Source organism: Mobula hypostoma, chromosome 15 (genome assembly GCF_963921235.1).
Source record: "Mobula hypostoma chromosome 15, sMobHyp1.1, whole genome shotgun sequence".
In the NCBI taxonomy this organism is placed as follows: Eukaryota; Metazoa; Chordata; class Chondrichthyes; order Myliobatiformes; family Myliobatidae; genus Mobula; species Mobula hypostoma.
Window position 1 is genome coordinate 18,745,794 of NC_086111.1, and position 17,877 is coordinate 18,763,670.

Sequence of the window (17,877 nt, forward strand, 5' to 3'; positions counted from 1 at the left end):
TTCAAACCGGTGTCATCTGCTGCTGCCGGCAGTTCTGAGAGTTCTGTGAGTGTTCCTTCACCCCTTGCTGTCCTTGATGATCCTGACGACACACAACCATCCATCTCATCCATGTAAAGCTGCCCGACACCACTGCACAACCACTTATCTCCTGGAGCCAACACACCTGCCACTGTTGGTGAGTACTGTACACCCTAGTATTTTAACTTCCTATGATTTATTACATTGAATATTACCTTAAATTGATGAAATATAATACGAATGTTACCTTGAGGTACTGCTTTTGTGTCATATTGGTATGAAAATGTGAATAAATTATGGATAAAACATATTTAGGAAGCCCTCCAGAACGCATCCCTATTTTCTCCATTTAAATAATTATTCACATTATGCGTCGACTTCAAGGAATGTATCCCCTGCATATAACGAGGATAGGGTGTATTCTCACCCAGGCTAGTGCGCAAACAAAATGGGTGATACAAAATTTATCCCCTTGTCTTTGACAGAAGACATGACATGCTCACCGTGTAGACAGCAGGAAAAGACAAGCTTTACTGTTGCGAGGATCATTGAACTGGTTGATCAGCCGTTCTCGCTCCAATACAGATGTGCTTCCATCCAGCCCTGCAATAGTTGAGAAATATGTGTAAACGTACACAACAAAATATTTAAAAACCAGTGTTGATTGACTGGATTAACTTTTGACAAATCTGAAATAGTTTTCCAAACACTTGTCATCACACAAAGGACAGGACCTCCCTATTGAGGTCACCCTGGGATCCATCCACAGATTCTTCAAAGTTGCCGCACAAGTTGATAGGGTTGTTAAGAACCTTGTAAAGATTGTTAAATGTGCTGGTCTTCATTAGACGGGGTCTGAATTCAAGAGCCACAAGGTAGTGTTGCAGCTTTATAAAACCCTAATTAGACCACACTTGGAATATTGTGTTCAGTTCTGATGCCTGCATTATAGGAAGGATGTGGAAGCTTTAAATAGGGTGCAGAGGAGTTTTACTGGAATGCTGCCTGGACTAGTGAGCATGTCTTATAAGTATAGGCTGAGCAAGGAAGGGTTTTTCTCTTTGGAGCAAAGGACATTGAGAGGTGACTTGGTATAAAGTTATGCAAGATCGAGTGGACAGCCATGGACTTTCCAAGAGTGGAAATGGCTAATACAAGGGGGCATAATTATAAGGTGATTGGAAGAAAGTATAGGAGGGGATGCTGAGATTTTATTTACTTATTTATTTATTTATCCCCCCCCCACCCCCACCCTTTAAAACAGAGAGTAGTAGGTGCATGGAACACCCTGCAGGGATGGAGGTACATACAGACACATCAATGACGTATGAGAAATTCTTAAGCAGGCACATGGATGATAAGAAAATGGAGGACTATATAGGAGGGAAGAGTTAGATTGATCCTAGAGTAGATTAAAAATTCGGCACAACAGTACTGTTCTATGAGAACTGCAAGCTATGACTAAATGTTTATGACTATTAAACTGACAACAGGAATGGTATACTTGAAATTATAGATCTCATAGCACAGAATAAGACCAGCCAATGATTATCCCTTGGCTGGTTCTGTTGAAAGTATCTATCCAATCACCCCATCTTTGTCCCACAGTTAGCTTCTTACCTTTAAGTACTTATTCATCTTTAAGTTAAAAATTAGAAATACATTTTATAGGACGGACGTGGAAGCTTTAGAGATGGTGCAGAGGAAACTTACCAGGATGCTGCCTGACATAGAGAGCACATTTTATGAGAATAGATTAAGTTTTCTCTTTGGAGCAAAGGAGGAAGAGAGGTGACTTGATAGAGGTGTTTAAGGTGATAAGAGGCATAGATTGAGTAGATTACCAGAGACTTTTTCCCATGGTGGAAATGGCTAATATGATGGGACATAATTTTAAGGTAACTGGAGGAGAGTATTGGGGGGGGGGGGTGATGTCAGAGTAAGTGTTTTTTTTTACACACAGAGTGGTGGGTGCGTGGAACACCCTTTTGGGAACTGTGGCAGAAGCATTTAAGAAACTCTTGGGTACACGGATGGAGGGCTATGTAAGAGGGGAGGGTTAGATTGATCTTAAATCAGGTGAAAAGGTTGGCTTAACATTGTGGGCTGAAGGGCCGGTACCATGCTGTAATGTAAATCTGATTCTATCACCATTCCACACTGTGTATTCAGATTTGTAAATATTCTCCCCTCCCTGCTGTCCTTTTGTTAATTGTTTTACATCTCTCACGCCTGTTAAATCTGTGGAGCTGAGGAACGATTTTCCTTCAGCATCACTCGTAGCAACAGTTTGTGCAAGCGCCCAAGAGGAGAAGGCAACTGGTTTAATTTAGACTGCCATTTACTTTGGGAAACTAAGTACCCTAGTACTCAGCAAGGGAATTCAGAAAGCAACCCCTCAGTTTTTCTGAATCTGATCAGTTCTTATATTCAGCTATCTTGGAGTTTGTATCACTATGGGTGGAAGACATTGTACAAGCTTGCCATCTATTTCCTCCAACATACATGTGCCATGTTGAAAGAGATATGAAATTATAAGCAAAAATACACATGAATTTAAGTGCTATACAAGTGAAGGACAAATATAGAATGATCTCTTCTGCCCCTAGATTCCTAATGAATTGTTTAATAGCAGTTGGTTGTTCAGACACACACTATTTGTTAAGCAATCAATGATATGAACAAATGTGGAGGTGAATATTGAATTTGAATGCAAAGGTCTGCAAGTTTGCTTTGGATCAACAGTGTTCACAAAAGAAATGGTATCTTGTATATGGATATGCAAATATGTCCACTAGATGGCACTGCTGCTTATTTTTAGCAAATACCTGTGGAATGCAATAAATTTTAGTGTTTTTATATGTCAATTTAGATCTTCACTGATTTCTGATTTAATTTAATAAATCAGATCAACACACACTCTGGGGACTCTGCGATGCTTACGGTAGTAGTTAACATTCCGGATCCAGGGTTGAGGGGCTTCTTCAGAGCCTACTTTTGCTGGTATTTGTCTCTTCCCAAGAAATTCTTCAATGACGGACAGTGTAGAAAGGCTCTGGCTGTACCAGGGAGACACAAAAAGATACAAAAATAGTGAAGACCCGTGGAGAATGAAAATGTTAATTATCATACTGACTGGGGCCTCCACTGAGGAAGAAGGAAATCAAAACTATCCAAAAAATAACGCAGCGTTGGAGAGGAGAAATAAAACAAAATCCTAGTCACTTAGCATTCATAGTGAGAAGAACAGCTCAATGAAGAATTATCAAGGTGAAACATTAACTGTTTCTCTCTCCATTGATGCTACCTGATTTGCTGTGTTTTTACTGCTTTAGCTGTGAAAACGTGAAATATTTGCATCAATACTTTAGCCAGTAACAGAATTAGAATCAGGTTTATTATCAAATCAAATCAAGTTTAATTGTCATTTAAACCATACAAGGATACAGCTGAACAGGACAATGTTCCTCTAGGGCCAAAGTGCAAAAAAACATACAAGTGCATTCAAAATAGTGAGAAAGAGAAAAAAAAACAAAAAAGAACTCGACATTTGTAGTCCAAGACCTTAGAGCGACAAATCCCACAAATTGATGGTTCCCGGCAGTCCAGCCTGTAATTCCACTGATCCAACACTAGAGGGCAGCACCAACAGGAGAGGCCACTCCAACTGAGCCTGGACGTCACGCTACAACGCAAGCCCGCGGCTTGAAGCCTAGTTCTTGCTACAATCGGGGCAACACTGCTGCTTTGTCTTTCCACCAAACAAGGGAAGCAAGCCTGTAGCAAGTAATGTCCAACAGGGTCTTGCGATCGCAAAAGAAATATCCAAGACAGTCACCCACGTTTTCACTACATACTGTCTTCACGCCAATGCAAAGGCACCAACTCCACTGCCTTCAAGTAACAGGCAGCAGCATGGTCTGCACCCAGGTCAGCTCTTCTGAACTCAAACCGGCTCCTCCTGCGGACTGACTTGAATCTGTTGGTCTGAGGAATTCAAGTTATGACACTGACCTATGTCATGAAATGTCATGTTGTTTTGTGGTAGTACAGTGAAATACATAAAAATACTATAAATTAGACTGTATATACAGTGTGTATAAAATCAAATTAAAGAAGTAATGCAAAAAGAGAGCAAAAATAGTGAGGTAGTGCATATGAGTTCATTGCCCATTCAGGAACCTGATGTCAGAGGGGATGAATCTGCTCCTAAAACATTGACTGGATCTCTCCAGGCTCCTGTTGTCTCCTCTCTAATGGTGGAAATGAGAAGTGGATGGTGGGGGTCTTTAATGATGGATGCCACTTTTTTGATATATCACTGTTTGAAAACGTCCTCGATAGTGGAGCGACTGTGTATATTTTATGCTGCAATAATTCTTCTGTTAGATTATCATTTCAAATTGTTCTCACCATTGAAGCACTGTACCTTTTGGTCTTGTTTCTGCCCTGTATCTTATTTCATAATGACAAATAGTATTCTAGGAACTGTTCTTCTACCTCGTCATCTGTATCAGACCATCTTAAATTCCTGCCCATAGTTACATGTTATTCTGTTACATACTTGTGCTGCCAGTAACTCATCAAGCAGTTCCTGAAATGAAACACTAGAAATGTGTGATAACTTTGCATCATATATAAAGGCTGGGATCAGAACCATCACCAAAGCACCAGCAACCCCAGCCTATTTAGCAATGCTCCAGTCCAAACGGAAAAATTGTAATTGTGGCATCAAAAGCAATATCATTTCATTTAAAGCCAATGGACGTAGATCCTTTCCTCACCCACAGATAACCAAGGCCTGTTGTGAACCCTGACAGCTCAAGGCAGCATTCTTACAATTCTCTGCTGAGTTTGACTTAACATCAATTAGCCTGGTCTCAACATCAGATGCTTTACATGACATGGTTATAGACATCAATAAACACATCACATTCTCATTTACACCAACCATTTCTTGCCATACTCATGTTAGAGTGCAACTGTCAACAAACACAGGAAATTTATTTATCATCTTCCTCCCCTTCCCTGCCACACTGTGTATCATTAGATCAGTTTGGGAATGTGTCTGAGAAGGTCCCCTTTTAATTAGTCTAGGTATGGTGGAAAGCAAGATTATCACAGGTTCAGTAACATATTTCACAGCAGAAATCAGAAATATCTCATGTTCTGTTCCATCCATGTTAAATTATTAGCAGATCTCAACATTGGGAGCAGCTGGTTACATATAGTTTGACCAGGCAACCCCAGCCTGTAATAGCAGGGAAGATGAACAACATAATTACAATAATTAATGTTCTTGATGGTCAGGTAGGGACAAATGCTATGTACTCTTGGCGGTTAAGGCTGATTTATACTTCTGCGTCGTAACCTACGCTAGTGGCCTACACGCATTGTGAGCATTTATACTTGTGCATTGGTGTGTCTGCGTCGCTCTGCAATTCATGCACGTCACGCATGCGCACACAACTGCCTGTACAAGGCTTCATGGGCATGGTAGCCTTTCTCGGGGTAAACAAGTTTAAAGCGAGCGTCTTTTTTCGTAAAAGTGAATTGTATCCTCCATAATTTCGGAGGTCTGTAAAGCTTTATGGAAAGCATTGCAGCCAGAGTTCCTTCTCTGCCCTTCAGTCACCCAATGGGAAGCTATTGCAGTGTAGGAGGAAATGCAATGCTACCAAGCGGACCAATCACAGTTATTGCGGTCTGCGTTGCCGTGACACAGTTACATTTTGGGAGAGGTGCGCGTCAGGCTACGGCGTAGGGATCCGTGTAGGCACTGCGTAAGGTTCGCGGCTACGCCATACCTACGATGTTGATTTGACGCAGAAGTATAAATCAGCCTTCAGGTGAAGACTATATCAGACAAGGCTGTGATTCTCCCGTTAATCCAGGCATTCCCAACCTAGGGTCAACAGACCCCTTGCTTAATGGTATTGGTTCATGGCACAAAAAAGGTTGGGAACCCCTGCATTAATCCTAATCCTATGGAGACAGTCTACTGCTGTCAACTGTCCAGGAGCAGAGGGCACAGTCTCAGAATACAAGGACACCCCTTTAAGACAGAGATGAGGAGGAATTTATTTAACCAGAAGGTGATGAATCTATGGACTGTAAGTCATTTGGCGTATTTAAAGCAGAGGTTGATAGATTCTTGACCAGTAAGGGTGTCAAAGGTTATGAGGAAAAGGCAGGAGAATGGGAATGAGAGGGATTACAGGTCAGCTATGATGCAATGATGGAGCAGACTTGATAGGCCAAATGTCCTATTTCTGCTCTTATGCCTTATGGTCTGGGATCAGACATGAACAGTTACCTACTGAATTATGTCTCAACAAAATCCCACTTTAAAAAATGCTTCCCTCAATAGAAGCTTCCACCCAACTTTCCCCATAAACTTAAAGCTCTCTTACCTAAATACCAGGATTTTGTCCCCAAGTTTCACGCTCTCTTCAATTAGCTCAAACAAGAGCACCATTTTTGCAGAGTTTTCTAGCAAGCCAGGCTGATAGTTTGCCAATATATCCTTAGCCTGAGGACACAAATATAGCTCTATTATGCTCTGACAGATTGTACTGTACACAAGAGAAGCAAACAAAATAAATAGCCAGTTAACCGAGAACACAAAGCAAATATAAGCCACAGTAGGAGTCTTGGTCATCACTATAAGCAAACAGAAAGATGCCTTGTAAAAGGTGATGGTGACAGTATGCCAAGTTACATCCAAATCTCCTCTGTGGGAGATTCTAGGCACTCCACCAATCAAAGAAAGTGGTGGAGAGATTGTGGAGGAATAAAAGGTTGATTCAAGGGAGTACCCAGAGGCAAAGTACAGAAAGGCAGCAAGCAACGAGTGAGAGCAGCTCACTAAAAGAGGGAGAAGCTAGAATTACCAATGGGACTTTGGACTGAAGAAGATGAAGGTGCTGGAACCATCATTTCTTTCTGATTGATGGCAAAGGTATACCTGACCCTGGTCTGCCAAACTTCAGCGTAAATAATCATACTAAAAATCCTAAATTCAGAAATGAGAAGATACAGCACTTACCCAATCATATGTGATAACTTGATTGGCCTTTTCCTGAAAATGGTTGAATCCAACACTTTGGGTAAATTTGCTGTTTGTGGAATCTATGGAGGCAGCCACACTCTCAGTTTTTCTTTTGTTCACAACTGGCAGAGCTCGTGCATTCGGTGTGCCTGCATTAAGGTCATTTACCTCAAGGTCCAAATCTGGATCATTGGCCAGGTTCTCCTTCTGTAGTGCCTCATAAAGAACATCTGGGTGGTTCCAGATCTGGCAGAGATGGAGCAAACCAAATATAATCCAGCAATAAAGAGCCTTATACTTAAAATAGTTTGACGATTTAGTGTAAGGTGAAAGAAGTCATTAACAAAGCAGTGGATAAGGGAGTAGCAGTCTGCTCCGTGAGAGAGGGAAGCAAATGTCTCTACAGTCAGGAAGCTTTGAATTTGCCATATCGCAATAGTGGCACAATCTTTTGTAAGGAGGGCCAGATTTACAATTCAAAACAACTTTCAAGGGCATGAAACAATACAAACATGTATAGATATACATTTTATTATATACATAAATAATATGGATGTCAGCATAGATGAGTGGGTCAGTAAATTTGCAGGTAATAAGTAGATCGGTGCTGGTGTAAGCATCATAGAAAACTGCCAAAGGATAGAGTGCAATATAGATCAATTGGAGAAATGGTGGATGGAGTTTAACCCGACCAGATGTGACGTATTACACTTTGGGAGATCAAATGTAGAGTTAGTACACTGTTAATGGCAAGATATTTAACTGTGTTGATGTTCAGAGGGACCATGGGGCCCCAAGTCCATAGCCTTCTGAAGGTGGCTGCACAAGTAGATAGTAAAGAAGACATATGACACACTTGTCTTTATTTTCTGGGGGATTGAGTTAAAGAGTTGGGAAGTTATGTTGTAGCTTTATAAAACTATTTAGGCCACATTCTGGAGTACTACCAACAGTTCCAGTAGCCCCATTATAGGGAGGATGTCAAGGCTTTGCAGATGACGCAGAAGAGATTTACCAGGACGCTGCTTGGATTAGAGGACATGTGCTATAACAAAAGGTTGGATTGACTTGTTTTCTCTGGCGCAGCACAGGCTGAGGGGAGATCTGATAGAGGTGTATAAGATTATGAGAGGCAAAGATTGAGTAGACAGTCAGTATCTTTCCCCCACTGTCTCATATCAGAGGACATGCAATTAAAGAGAGAAGTGAGAAGTTCAGTGGAGATGTGGGACAATTTTTTTTATATACACGGGGTGGAGGTGGAGGCAGAGCCTTTCAGGAAGCTCTTAGATAGGCAAACAAATGTGAAGGAAATAGAAGGATATGGACATTGTGCAGGCAGGAGGTATTAGTTTACAATGGTGCTAGGAAGTTTGTGAACCCTGTAGAGTTTTCTCTATTTCTGCAAAATATGACCTAAAACACTTCATGCAAGTCCTAAAACTAGACAAAGAGAACCCAATTAAATAAATGACATTAAAAAAAACTACACTTGTTCACTTATTTATTGAGAAAAATGATCCAATATTACATGTAATTGTTGGAAAAAGTATGTGCACCTTTGCTTTGTTTTCATTAACTGATGTGACCCTCTTTAACAGCAGTAACTTCAACCAAATGTTTCCGGTAACTTTGATCAGTCCTGCTCATCAACTTGGCGGAATTTTAGGCCATTACTCTTTACAAAACCTCTTCAACTCTGGGATGTTGGCAGGCTTTCTTGCATGAACTGCTTGCTTCAGGTCCTTCCACTATATTTCTGTAGGATTAAGGTCAGGACTTTGACGGCCATTCCGAAACACAAACTTTCTTTTTTTATATAACCATTCTGTTGTTCATTTATTCTTGTATTTGTGCATTATCCAACTTCTATTAAGCTTTAAGTGATGGACTGCTACCCTGACATTCTCCTGTAAAATGTTTTAATACAATTTGAATTCACTGTTCCCTCAACGATTACAAGCTGCCCAGGCCCCGAGGCAGCAAAGCAGTCCCACACCATGATGCTCCTTCAACCATGCCTCACACTTGGGATGAGGTTTTGGTGTTGGTGTGCCGAGCCCTTTTTTCTCCAAACATACCAATGTGCATTTTTGCTGAAAGTTCAACTTTTGCAAACTTGAGACATGCAGCAATGTTTTTTTAAAGACCGGTGGTTTCCTCCGTGGTGACTTTCCACGAACATCATTCTTGTTCAGCGTTTTTCTTATAGTGGACACATGAACAGAGGCTTTAGCAAGTTCTAGAGATTTCTGTAGGTCTTTTGCTGGTACCCTTGAGTTCTTTTTTTTACATCCTTCAGCATTGCACATTGTGCTGTTGGTGTGATCTTTGCAGGATGCCCACTCCTAGAGAGAGTATCAACAGTACTGAGTTTCCTCCATTTGTAGACAATTTCTCTTACTGTGGACTCATGAACACTTAAGTCTTTACAAATGCTTTTGTAGCCTTTTCTAGCTTCATACATCTCTACAATTCTTCTTCTAAGGTCCTCTGAAAGTTGTTTTGATTGAGGCATGGTATACATAAAAAGATCTTTCTTGAGAAGAGCAGGCTCTGTCAGTAACCTGACTTTGTGTGTCTTTTTATATAGGGCAGGTCACCTCTACAACCCACGCTTCCAATCTCATCTCATTGACTGGAACACCTGACTCTAAATAGCTTCTATAGAAGGCGTTTCCAACAAATACATATAATATTGGATAATTTTTCTCAGTAAATAAATTAACAAGTATAATGTTTTGCGTTATCTATTTAATTGGGTTCTCTTTATCTAGTTTTAGGACTTATGTGAAGGTCCGATCACATTTTAGGTCATATTATTGCAGAAATAGAGAAAATTCTGCAGGGTTCACAGTGATAGTACTACTGTAGTTCGACATTTCATTACTAATTTATCTAGTTTGGCACAACAGCGTGTATGAACAGCCTGCTTCTGTGCCGTACTGATACATGTATTTTATGCTGTCTGAGGCTTTCAGAAAAATACACAAGAACCAAGTGTTTTTTAAATAAATAATTAGCTTATCTTAAACAAGAGAAAATCTACGGGTGCTGGAAACCTAAGCAACACACACAAATAGCTGGAGGAACTCAGCAGGCCAGGCACCATCTATGGAAAAGGGTACAGGTGAACAGGTGACGTTTCGGGCCGAGATCAGTCCTCCCTACATCTACTGTACGTTTTTTCATAGGTGCTGCTTGGCCTGCTGAATTAGCTTATCTGTCTTACTACTGGAAGCCACGATTAGCTGGCTAGGTTCTATCATTCATTCTATGGGGTCTCTTGTTTCGTGGTGTCGGTGAAGAGTACGAATTTCAGGTTGAATACTACATGCATTCCCTGACATTAAATGAACTGAAATGAAATGAAAACATTTTTAAAAAATGAATGAGTCTTTTTCTGATTGGAAGGTTGTGTCACACATGATCTTAATTTTTGACATTTTATATACAAAGTGTAAATGAAGACATTCGAGTTGAGTATGATGTTCACTCAAGGGGTTGTCTATCGGGCGGATGCAGAGGTTGATCCAGGGTCCACATATTCTGGTGCAAGTGTGGAAATGAGTAATTGGTGGCCGTGTTTAGTGGCTAGGCCTGTTGGGTGCTCAGTCTCTCCTCTTGCAGTGCCACAGTGGAGGTCAATCTCATGTAGCACAGCCCCCTCTTGAACAGATTTCCTCCAGGTGTATCTATTGGGTGCAATGTTTTCCCAGTTTTTAGATGTACTGCTGAATTTCTTCAGGCTATTATTGATGTTATTTTTAAAGCATTTCCTTTGCCCACAAGGCCTCGCAAACCGTCCTTCAACTGGGTGGGAGTAAAGGAACTGTTTGGGGAGATGAGAATTAGGCACTCGAATAACATGACTTATCCATCAGTGTTGGTATTGCTCCATCATCGTGGAGATGCTGCTTATGTTGGTCTTCTCCAGTATGCTGGTGTTAGTTTGTCTGTCCTTCCAGCTGATCCTCAAACTCTTTCCCGAGGATCTTTAATGATATTGTTCAAGGCTTTCAGCTGCCTACTGTAGTTGGTCCATGATTCGGCTTCATACAGTAATGTAGGAAGGACAACTGCTCTATAGACCAAAATTTTGGTTTGGACCTGTAGGTCACAACCTTCAAAGACTCTTTTCCTTAATCTTCCATAACCTTCATTAGCACTACTCAGGCAGTGGTTGATCTTTGAGTCGATGTCTTTTTCAAGACAGAATGCTGCCAAGGTAGGGAAAGTGGTTTACATTTTCAAGGGCAATATCATCAACTTTTATGGAGGGTAGATAAATGGCTGGTTGGGCAGTGGCTAAAACAGGACCTGTTGTCTTTTTTTTATATTCAAAACAACAGCCAGGGCCCTATATGCCTTGGCGAAGACATTCAGGATACAACTGGAGGTCTTCTTCAGAGTGTGCTGCAATAGTGTTGTCATCTGCTTACCATGATATTGGAGGTGCTGACCTTATTCTTGGCCTTGAACTGCTTGAGGTTGAAAAGCTGGTTGTGCATTCTATACACAATTCAATTCAATTGAATTGATTTGACTTTATTTCTTACATCCTTCACATACATGAAGAGTAAAAATCTTTACATTACGAAGCTGTCTGAATGTGCAATGTGCAAATTATAGTAATTTGTAATAAAATAGTGTGTACAGTAAGATACAGTATAGAACAGAACAGTCAATATAGCTCAGAAATACAATTATGTCAGTGTGAATTAATCAGTCTGATGGCCTGGTGGAAGAAGCTGTCCTGGAGTCTGTTGGTCCTGGCTTTAATACTGCAATACCGTTTTTTGGATGGTAGCAGCTGGAACAGTTTGTGATCAGGGTGACCCAGATCCCCAATGATCCTTCAGGCCCTTTTTATGCATCTGTCAGTGTAAATGAATGATATTGCACTATTATTAAATGTGCTGGAAGCAGCACAGAGGTTTATTCAGAATGGGCTGTCTTGTGAGGAAAGATTGGATAGCCCAGGCTTTTATGAGCCAAGATTTAGAAGGATGAGGATCTGTAGAAACATCTAAGGTCCTGAGGAATGTTAACGGGACGGATGCAGAAAGGACGTTTCCTCTGGAAGAAGAAGCTTAGAGTTAAAAAAGGCATGAGAAGGCCCAAAAGCATGAGAAAGATTAAGGAAAACCACAAGTCATTCCGCATATATGTGAAGAATGAGAAGACAACTACAGTGAGGGTAGGTACGATCAAGGATAGAAGAGGAAACGGCCTGGAGTCAAAGGAGGTAGGGGAGGTCCTTAATGATACTTTGCTTCAGTATTCACCAGTGAGGGGGAGCCTTGATATTTGTGAGGACAGTACACAACAGGCTGACACGCTACAACATGTCAACTTTAGAAAGGGGATACATTAGAACTCTGAATAACATTGGCTTAGATAAACCCCTGGGGCTAGACAGGATATACCCCAGGTTACTACAGGAAGCAAGGGAAGAGATTATTGCACCTTTGGCAAAGATTTTTGCATCCTCACTGGCCACGAGAGTAGTACCAGGTGACTGGAGGATGGCAGATATTATTTCTTGTTCAAGAAAGGGAGTAGAGATAATCCTGGGAATTATAAAGTAGATTAAAAGATCAGCACATTGTGGGCTGAAGGGTCTGTATTTTGCTGTATTGTTCTATGTTTTGTGTTCTAAAATGTATAATTAAGTAAATAATACAATTTAACAAAATAATAAGAATTCTGCTCTTACTCTAATTTGCAGATGCAGTAGGCCAAATCTCAAATGATGCGTTGGAGTATAGGACACAGTGAGAGAGCTTGATGGCAATAAACGTTCACTCGATGCCAGCAAGACAAAAGATCTTGCGCAAGGTTGGGTGGGTGGGGTGTGGGGGGAGAGCGTGCCACATGGTTCACACATCCTGGTTACATCAATGGTGCTGAGGTTGACAGCTTCAAGTAGTTAGGAGTGAACACGACCAACAGCCTGTCCTGATACAACTATGTCGATGCCACGGCCCAGTGCACCAGTTACTTAGGACACAAAAAAAACCGACATATCCCCTTTGACCATTACTAGTTTTTACAGATGCACTGTAGAAAGCGGTCTATCCTGACACATAATAGCAAGGTATGGCAACTGCTCTGCCCGAGGCTTTCAGAAGGTGCAGAGTCGTGGACACAGCTCAGCACATCATCAGAACCAGCCTCCTTCCCACGGACTCTGTTTATACTTCTCGCTGCCTCAGTAAAACAGCCATCATCAGAGATCTTGCATACCTCGGGTATTCTCCCTTTTGCTTCCCCCTCCATTGGGCAGAAGAGACAAAAGCCTGAAAGCATGTAACCCCATGCACAAAGACAGCTTCTATCCTGCTGTTATGGGATTACCGAGTGGTCCTCCAATATAACTCAGAATCTCAGTCTACCTCGTTATGGTTTTGCACCTTATTTTCTACCTACACTGCACTTTCTGTGCAACTGTAACTCTTTATTCTGCACCCTGTTACCGTCTTAACCTTGTACGACCTCAATGCACTAACGTGACAAAATAACTTGTATGAATGGCAAACAAATCAAAGTTTTTCACTGTACCTTAGTATACTGTCTGTGACAATTATAAGCCAGAATAAACCAATAGAAACTCATCTTCCATAGCACTTTGGGACAAGGAATTACAAAGATTCATAACATTGAGAACTTCTCCTCATCTTGGTCTTAAATCTTCATTTGTCAATACATTGACCACTTTCTTCAATAAGGAAGTTGGACACATTTCATTGTCTAAGACTATTGAAATTTGAGTTCACTTCTGATAAGATTAAAATCTGGGGTGGGGAGGAGTGGAATGGTAGCATGTCAGAGAACAGGTTTCAAAGAAAGAGGGTTCTGTGAGGCAGAGGTACTGAAGCTTGAAATCTCACATCAGTAGGTTCAAGAACACATTGCACCACAATGGACTTTGTGTGTTTTCTTATAAAAATTGTGTACTTCTGCCTCCCTTGTGAATTCCAACAATTTTCTACAGTATCACCATCGAGAGGGTGCTGTCTGTAAGTGCATCACTGTGTCGTACGAAAGCTGCAAGGTATCAGATCACAAGACCCTACAGAGGATAGTAAAAACTGCCAACAGGATCACCAGGGTCTCCCTCCTGCTACGGGAGGTGTTGTATACAAGGGACCTAAAGCATTGTTAAGGATACCTACCACCCATCCTACAATCTATTTGACCATCTACTGTCAGGAAGGAGGAACAGGAGCATCAGGACTAGGATTGCCAGACATGGTAATAACTTCCTCTCTCAGCTTGTGAGACTAATGAATACCCTGCCACCACTGAGATTTCGCCAGTAGACAGCAAGCTGTTTACTGAATTGTTCATCTGTGCTGCGCACTTCTCATGCATTTTGAGCTTTATCTCATTAACTTATTTGTGGTAGCATATTATGCTGTACTGTGAGAGATATAGGTATTGCAGGTACTGTGGTACAGAGGAATGTTGTTTCATTTGTTTTTTTATAATACTGTTACGCCAAACCAAGTTATCGGGCGATTGATGCTAATGAGAGAGATAAGAGAGACAATGGAGAAACGTTCAAAATGCTAATGAAAGAGGAGAGAGAGATTAACGGAAAAGAAACACAATTCAGAATATTGACAGACTGGTTGCTTTGAACCTGAACTGTTTGAAGTTTGATGGACAGGCGATACCCCAGCAGGGGGATAAAAAGAGCAGGTTCGCTAGGCACTCGACACACCACGAGATCACGAGATAACGAGACCCTGGAAACAGCGGTGTGCCCCTACAAGTTGGTGAGAGTTTGGAGGTCTGGTTCGCGGGAACTGACCATAGGCTCATAGGGTGTAAAGGTACGATCGGTGGGAACCTGGTGTGTGTGTCCACCCTTGCCTGGGTGCCGGGTTCACCATGGAAGAACGATCGTATCCAGAGCGGAGGGGTCACAGTCGGTGACCACAGCGGGATAGAAGACATAAAAGGGTCCGTCCGAAACCAACTGTGAAGACATCAAAGGTCTGCCTGAATCAAATTGCATCCCCCTCCCTCTCTCTCTCTCCAACGGCACATCAACGATTACTGCGAACTGTACTAAGCTGAACTGAACTCTGCGTCACTTAAGACTGCGATAGAGCTTGGTTGATTCCTATCACCCTAGTTCTGTGTACATGTGTGTATTATCATTGCTAACCTGTTGCATTTATATCCTTACGATTAGAGTACTGTGTTACTTATTTCTTTAATAAAACTTTATTTAGTTCCTAGTAATCCAGACTCCAACGAGTGGTCCATTTCTGCTGGTTTGGCGACCCAGTTACAGGGTGCATAACAATACACACACACAGTTCAATGACAATAAACTTGTCTTTACTTCGAGATCACGTCCTACTCTGCTAATCATTTGAGACAGGCCATTCCTGCTCAATCTCATTACAGTGGACAAACCTCCAAATTACATCCCTCTGTCCAAACTGTGGATTCGGTAGTTTGCTCACAATCTTTGTACCATCAACAAACCTTTTGCTTTAAATACCCATATTATCTTCCTCTATGTTGTTAATACAGATTGCCCACAGCCAATGCCCATTCCCGAGCACCCCACTAATTACAATCTTTCCAAAATTCCCAGGCTGACTGCTACAGTTTGCAGCTTTAAAAGCCTGAATGTCAAGAAAGGGCATGATTGTTGATAGACCATAATAAAATTTAGGATAATATTTTAGAAAAAAGGCAGTATCTCTTTCTCATTCTGTTCTTTTTCTCTCTCACTTTTCTTTACATTCTTTCAAGCCTTGTTACAGACCTATAAATTTTATTTTCTCCCTTATTTTGTGTGACATTCCACCATGACAACACAATTAATAATTTACTAGGATTAAACGGTAGCAGAAAAATAAAATGTCAGCTGGGGTGAATCTTTTCTGGTTGAACTCCAGTAATTATAGGCCAGATACATTCAGGTCAAGTAGAAGCAAATTCCCTCTGCGCTGTCTATACTTTTGAGGTCAGAATGGTAAACTAGTTGATAGATAATAATAAGAGTATTACTTATTCTTTTGTCAGGCAAAATCAGCAGCAGCTTTTTATTCTGTTGTACAAAGATGTTAAAGATTCTGACAAATCCACTGACATCTTTCCATTATACTGCCTGGTTCTGAAAACACAGAGGCTTACCTTGCAGCAGACACAGAATGCTTTCAGAGGGTTGAGACCCAGCCAGCCACTGTTCCCTGCATCTCTGAAACGATCCATAAACTCTTTATACAGTAATCGCTGGATTTTGGAGAGACGCACAAGTAACACGTGTTCTTCTTTGTCAGGAAGGTGACCTCTTAAAACATCGTGGCCCCGCCTGCCAAAGACAAAATGCAATTAAGTAACTGAAACATCATTCACAGTAAATATTTCAGATCTTTCTTACAAGATGAAATGAAATTTGAGGAACTGTTAATAAATTTTTTAAAAATGCATAAATTATATTCAAATAATGCCTGAGGAAGAAGTTAGAAACAGCTGGTAATTGACATGGATGGGGAAGGGGGTGTACAATTCGACAGAGATTCAATCAGGGAACCTTAGAACATAGAACAGTACAGCACAGTACAGGCCCTTTGGCCCACAATGTTGTGCTGACCCTTAAACCCTGCCTCCCATATAATCCCCCACCTTAAATTCCTCCATATACCTGTCTAGTAGTCTCTTAAATTTCACTAGTGTATCTGTCCCCACCACTGACTCAGGCAGTGCATTCCACGCACCAACCACTCTCTGAGTAAAAAATCTTCCTCTAATATCCCCCTTGAACTTCCCACCCCTTACCTTAAAGCCATGTTCTCTTGTATTGAGTAGTGGTGCCCCGGGGAAGAGGTGCTGGCTGTCCACTCTATCTATTCCTCTTAATGTCTTGTATATCTTTATCATGTCTCCTCTCATCCTCCTTCTCTCCAGAGAGTAAAGCCCTAGCTCCCTTAATCTCTGATCATAATGCATACTCTCTAAACCAGGCAGCATCCTAATAAGTCTCCTCTGTACCCTTTCCAATGTTTCTACATTCTTTCTATAGTGAGGCGACCAGAACTGGACACAGTACTCCAAGTGTGGCCTAACCAGAGTTTTACTGAACTGCATCATTACCTCGTGACTCTTAAACTCTATCCCTCGACTTATGAAAGTTAACACCCCATAAGCTTTCTTAACTACCCTTTCTACCTGTGAGGCAACTTACAGGGATCTGTGGACATGTACCCCCAGATCCGTCTGCTCCTCCACACTACCAAGTATCCTGCCATTTACTTTGTACTCTGCCTTGGAGTTTGAACTTCCAAAGTGTACCACCTCATACTTCTCCGGGTTGAACTCCATCTGCCACTTCTGCATCCTATTAATGTCTCTCTGCAATCTTCGACAATCCTCTATACTATCTACAACACCACCAACCTTTGTGTTGTCTGTAAACTTGCCAATCCACCCTTCTACCCCAACATCCAGGTCGTTAATAAAAATCACGAAAAGTAGAGATCCCAGAACCGATCCTTGTGGGACACCACTAGTCACAACCCTCCAATCCGAATGTACTCCCTCCACCACAACCCTCTGCTTTCTGCAGGCAAGCCAATTCTGAATCCACCTGGCCAAACTTCCCTGGATCCCATGCCTTCTGACTTTCTGAATAAGCCTACCGTAGATCACATCCACTGCACTACCCTCATCTATATGCCTGGTCACCTCCTCGAAGAACTCTATCAGGCTTGTTAGACACGATCTGCCCTTCACAAAGCCATGCTGACTGTCCCTGATCAGACCATGATTCTCTAAAT

At 41.5% G+C, this 17,877-nt stretch overlaps 1 protein-coding gene across 4 annotated transcripts in view; it reads right to left on the minus strand.

Annotated features, from left to right (window-relative positions):
- Window positions 1-17,877, minus strand: part of rad54l2 (RAD54 like 2) — a 227,155-nt gene that overhangs the window by 32,604 nt on the left and 176,674 nt on the right. For all 4 annotated transcript variants that reach the window (XM_063067816.1, XM_063067815.1, XM_063067817.1 and 1 more), the window contains 5 exons: window positions 16,235-16,412; window positions 7,070-7,318; window positions 6,435-6,553; window positions 2,965-3,080; window positions 525-624 (listed from right to left, as the gene is read on the minus strand). In XM_063067816.1, the coding sequence (XP_062923886.1) occupies window positions 525-624; window positions 2,965-3,080; window positions 6,435-6,553; window positions 7,070-7,318; window positions 16,235-16,412 (762 nt within the window). The remainder of the gene's footprint in view (window positions 1-524; window positions 625-2,964; window positions 3,081-6,434; window positions 6,554-7,069; window positions 7,319-16,234; window positions 16,413-17,877) is intronic.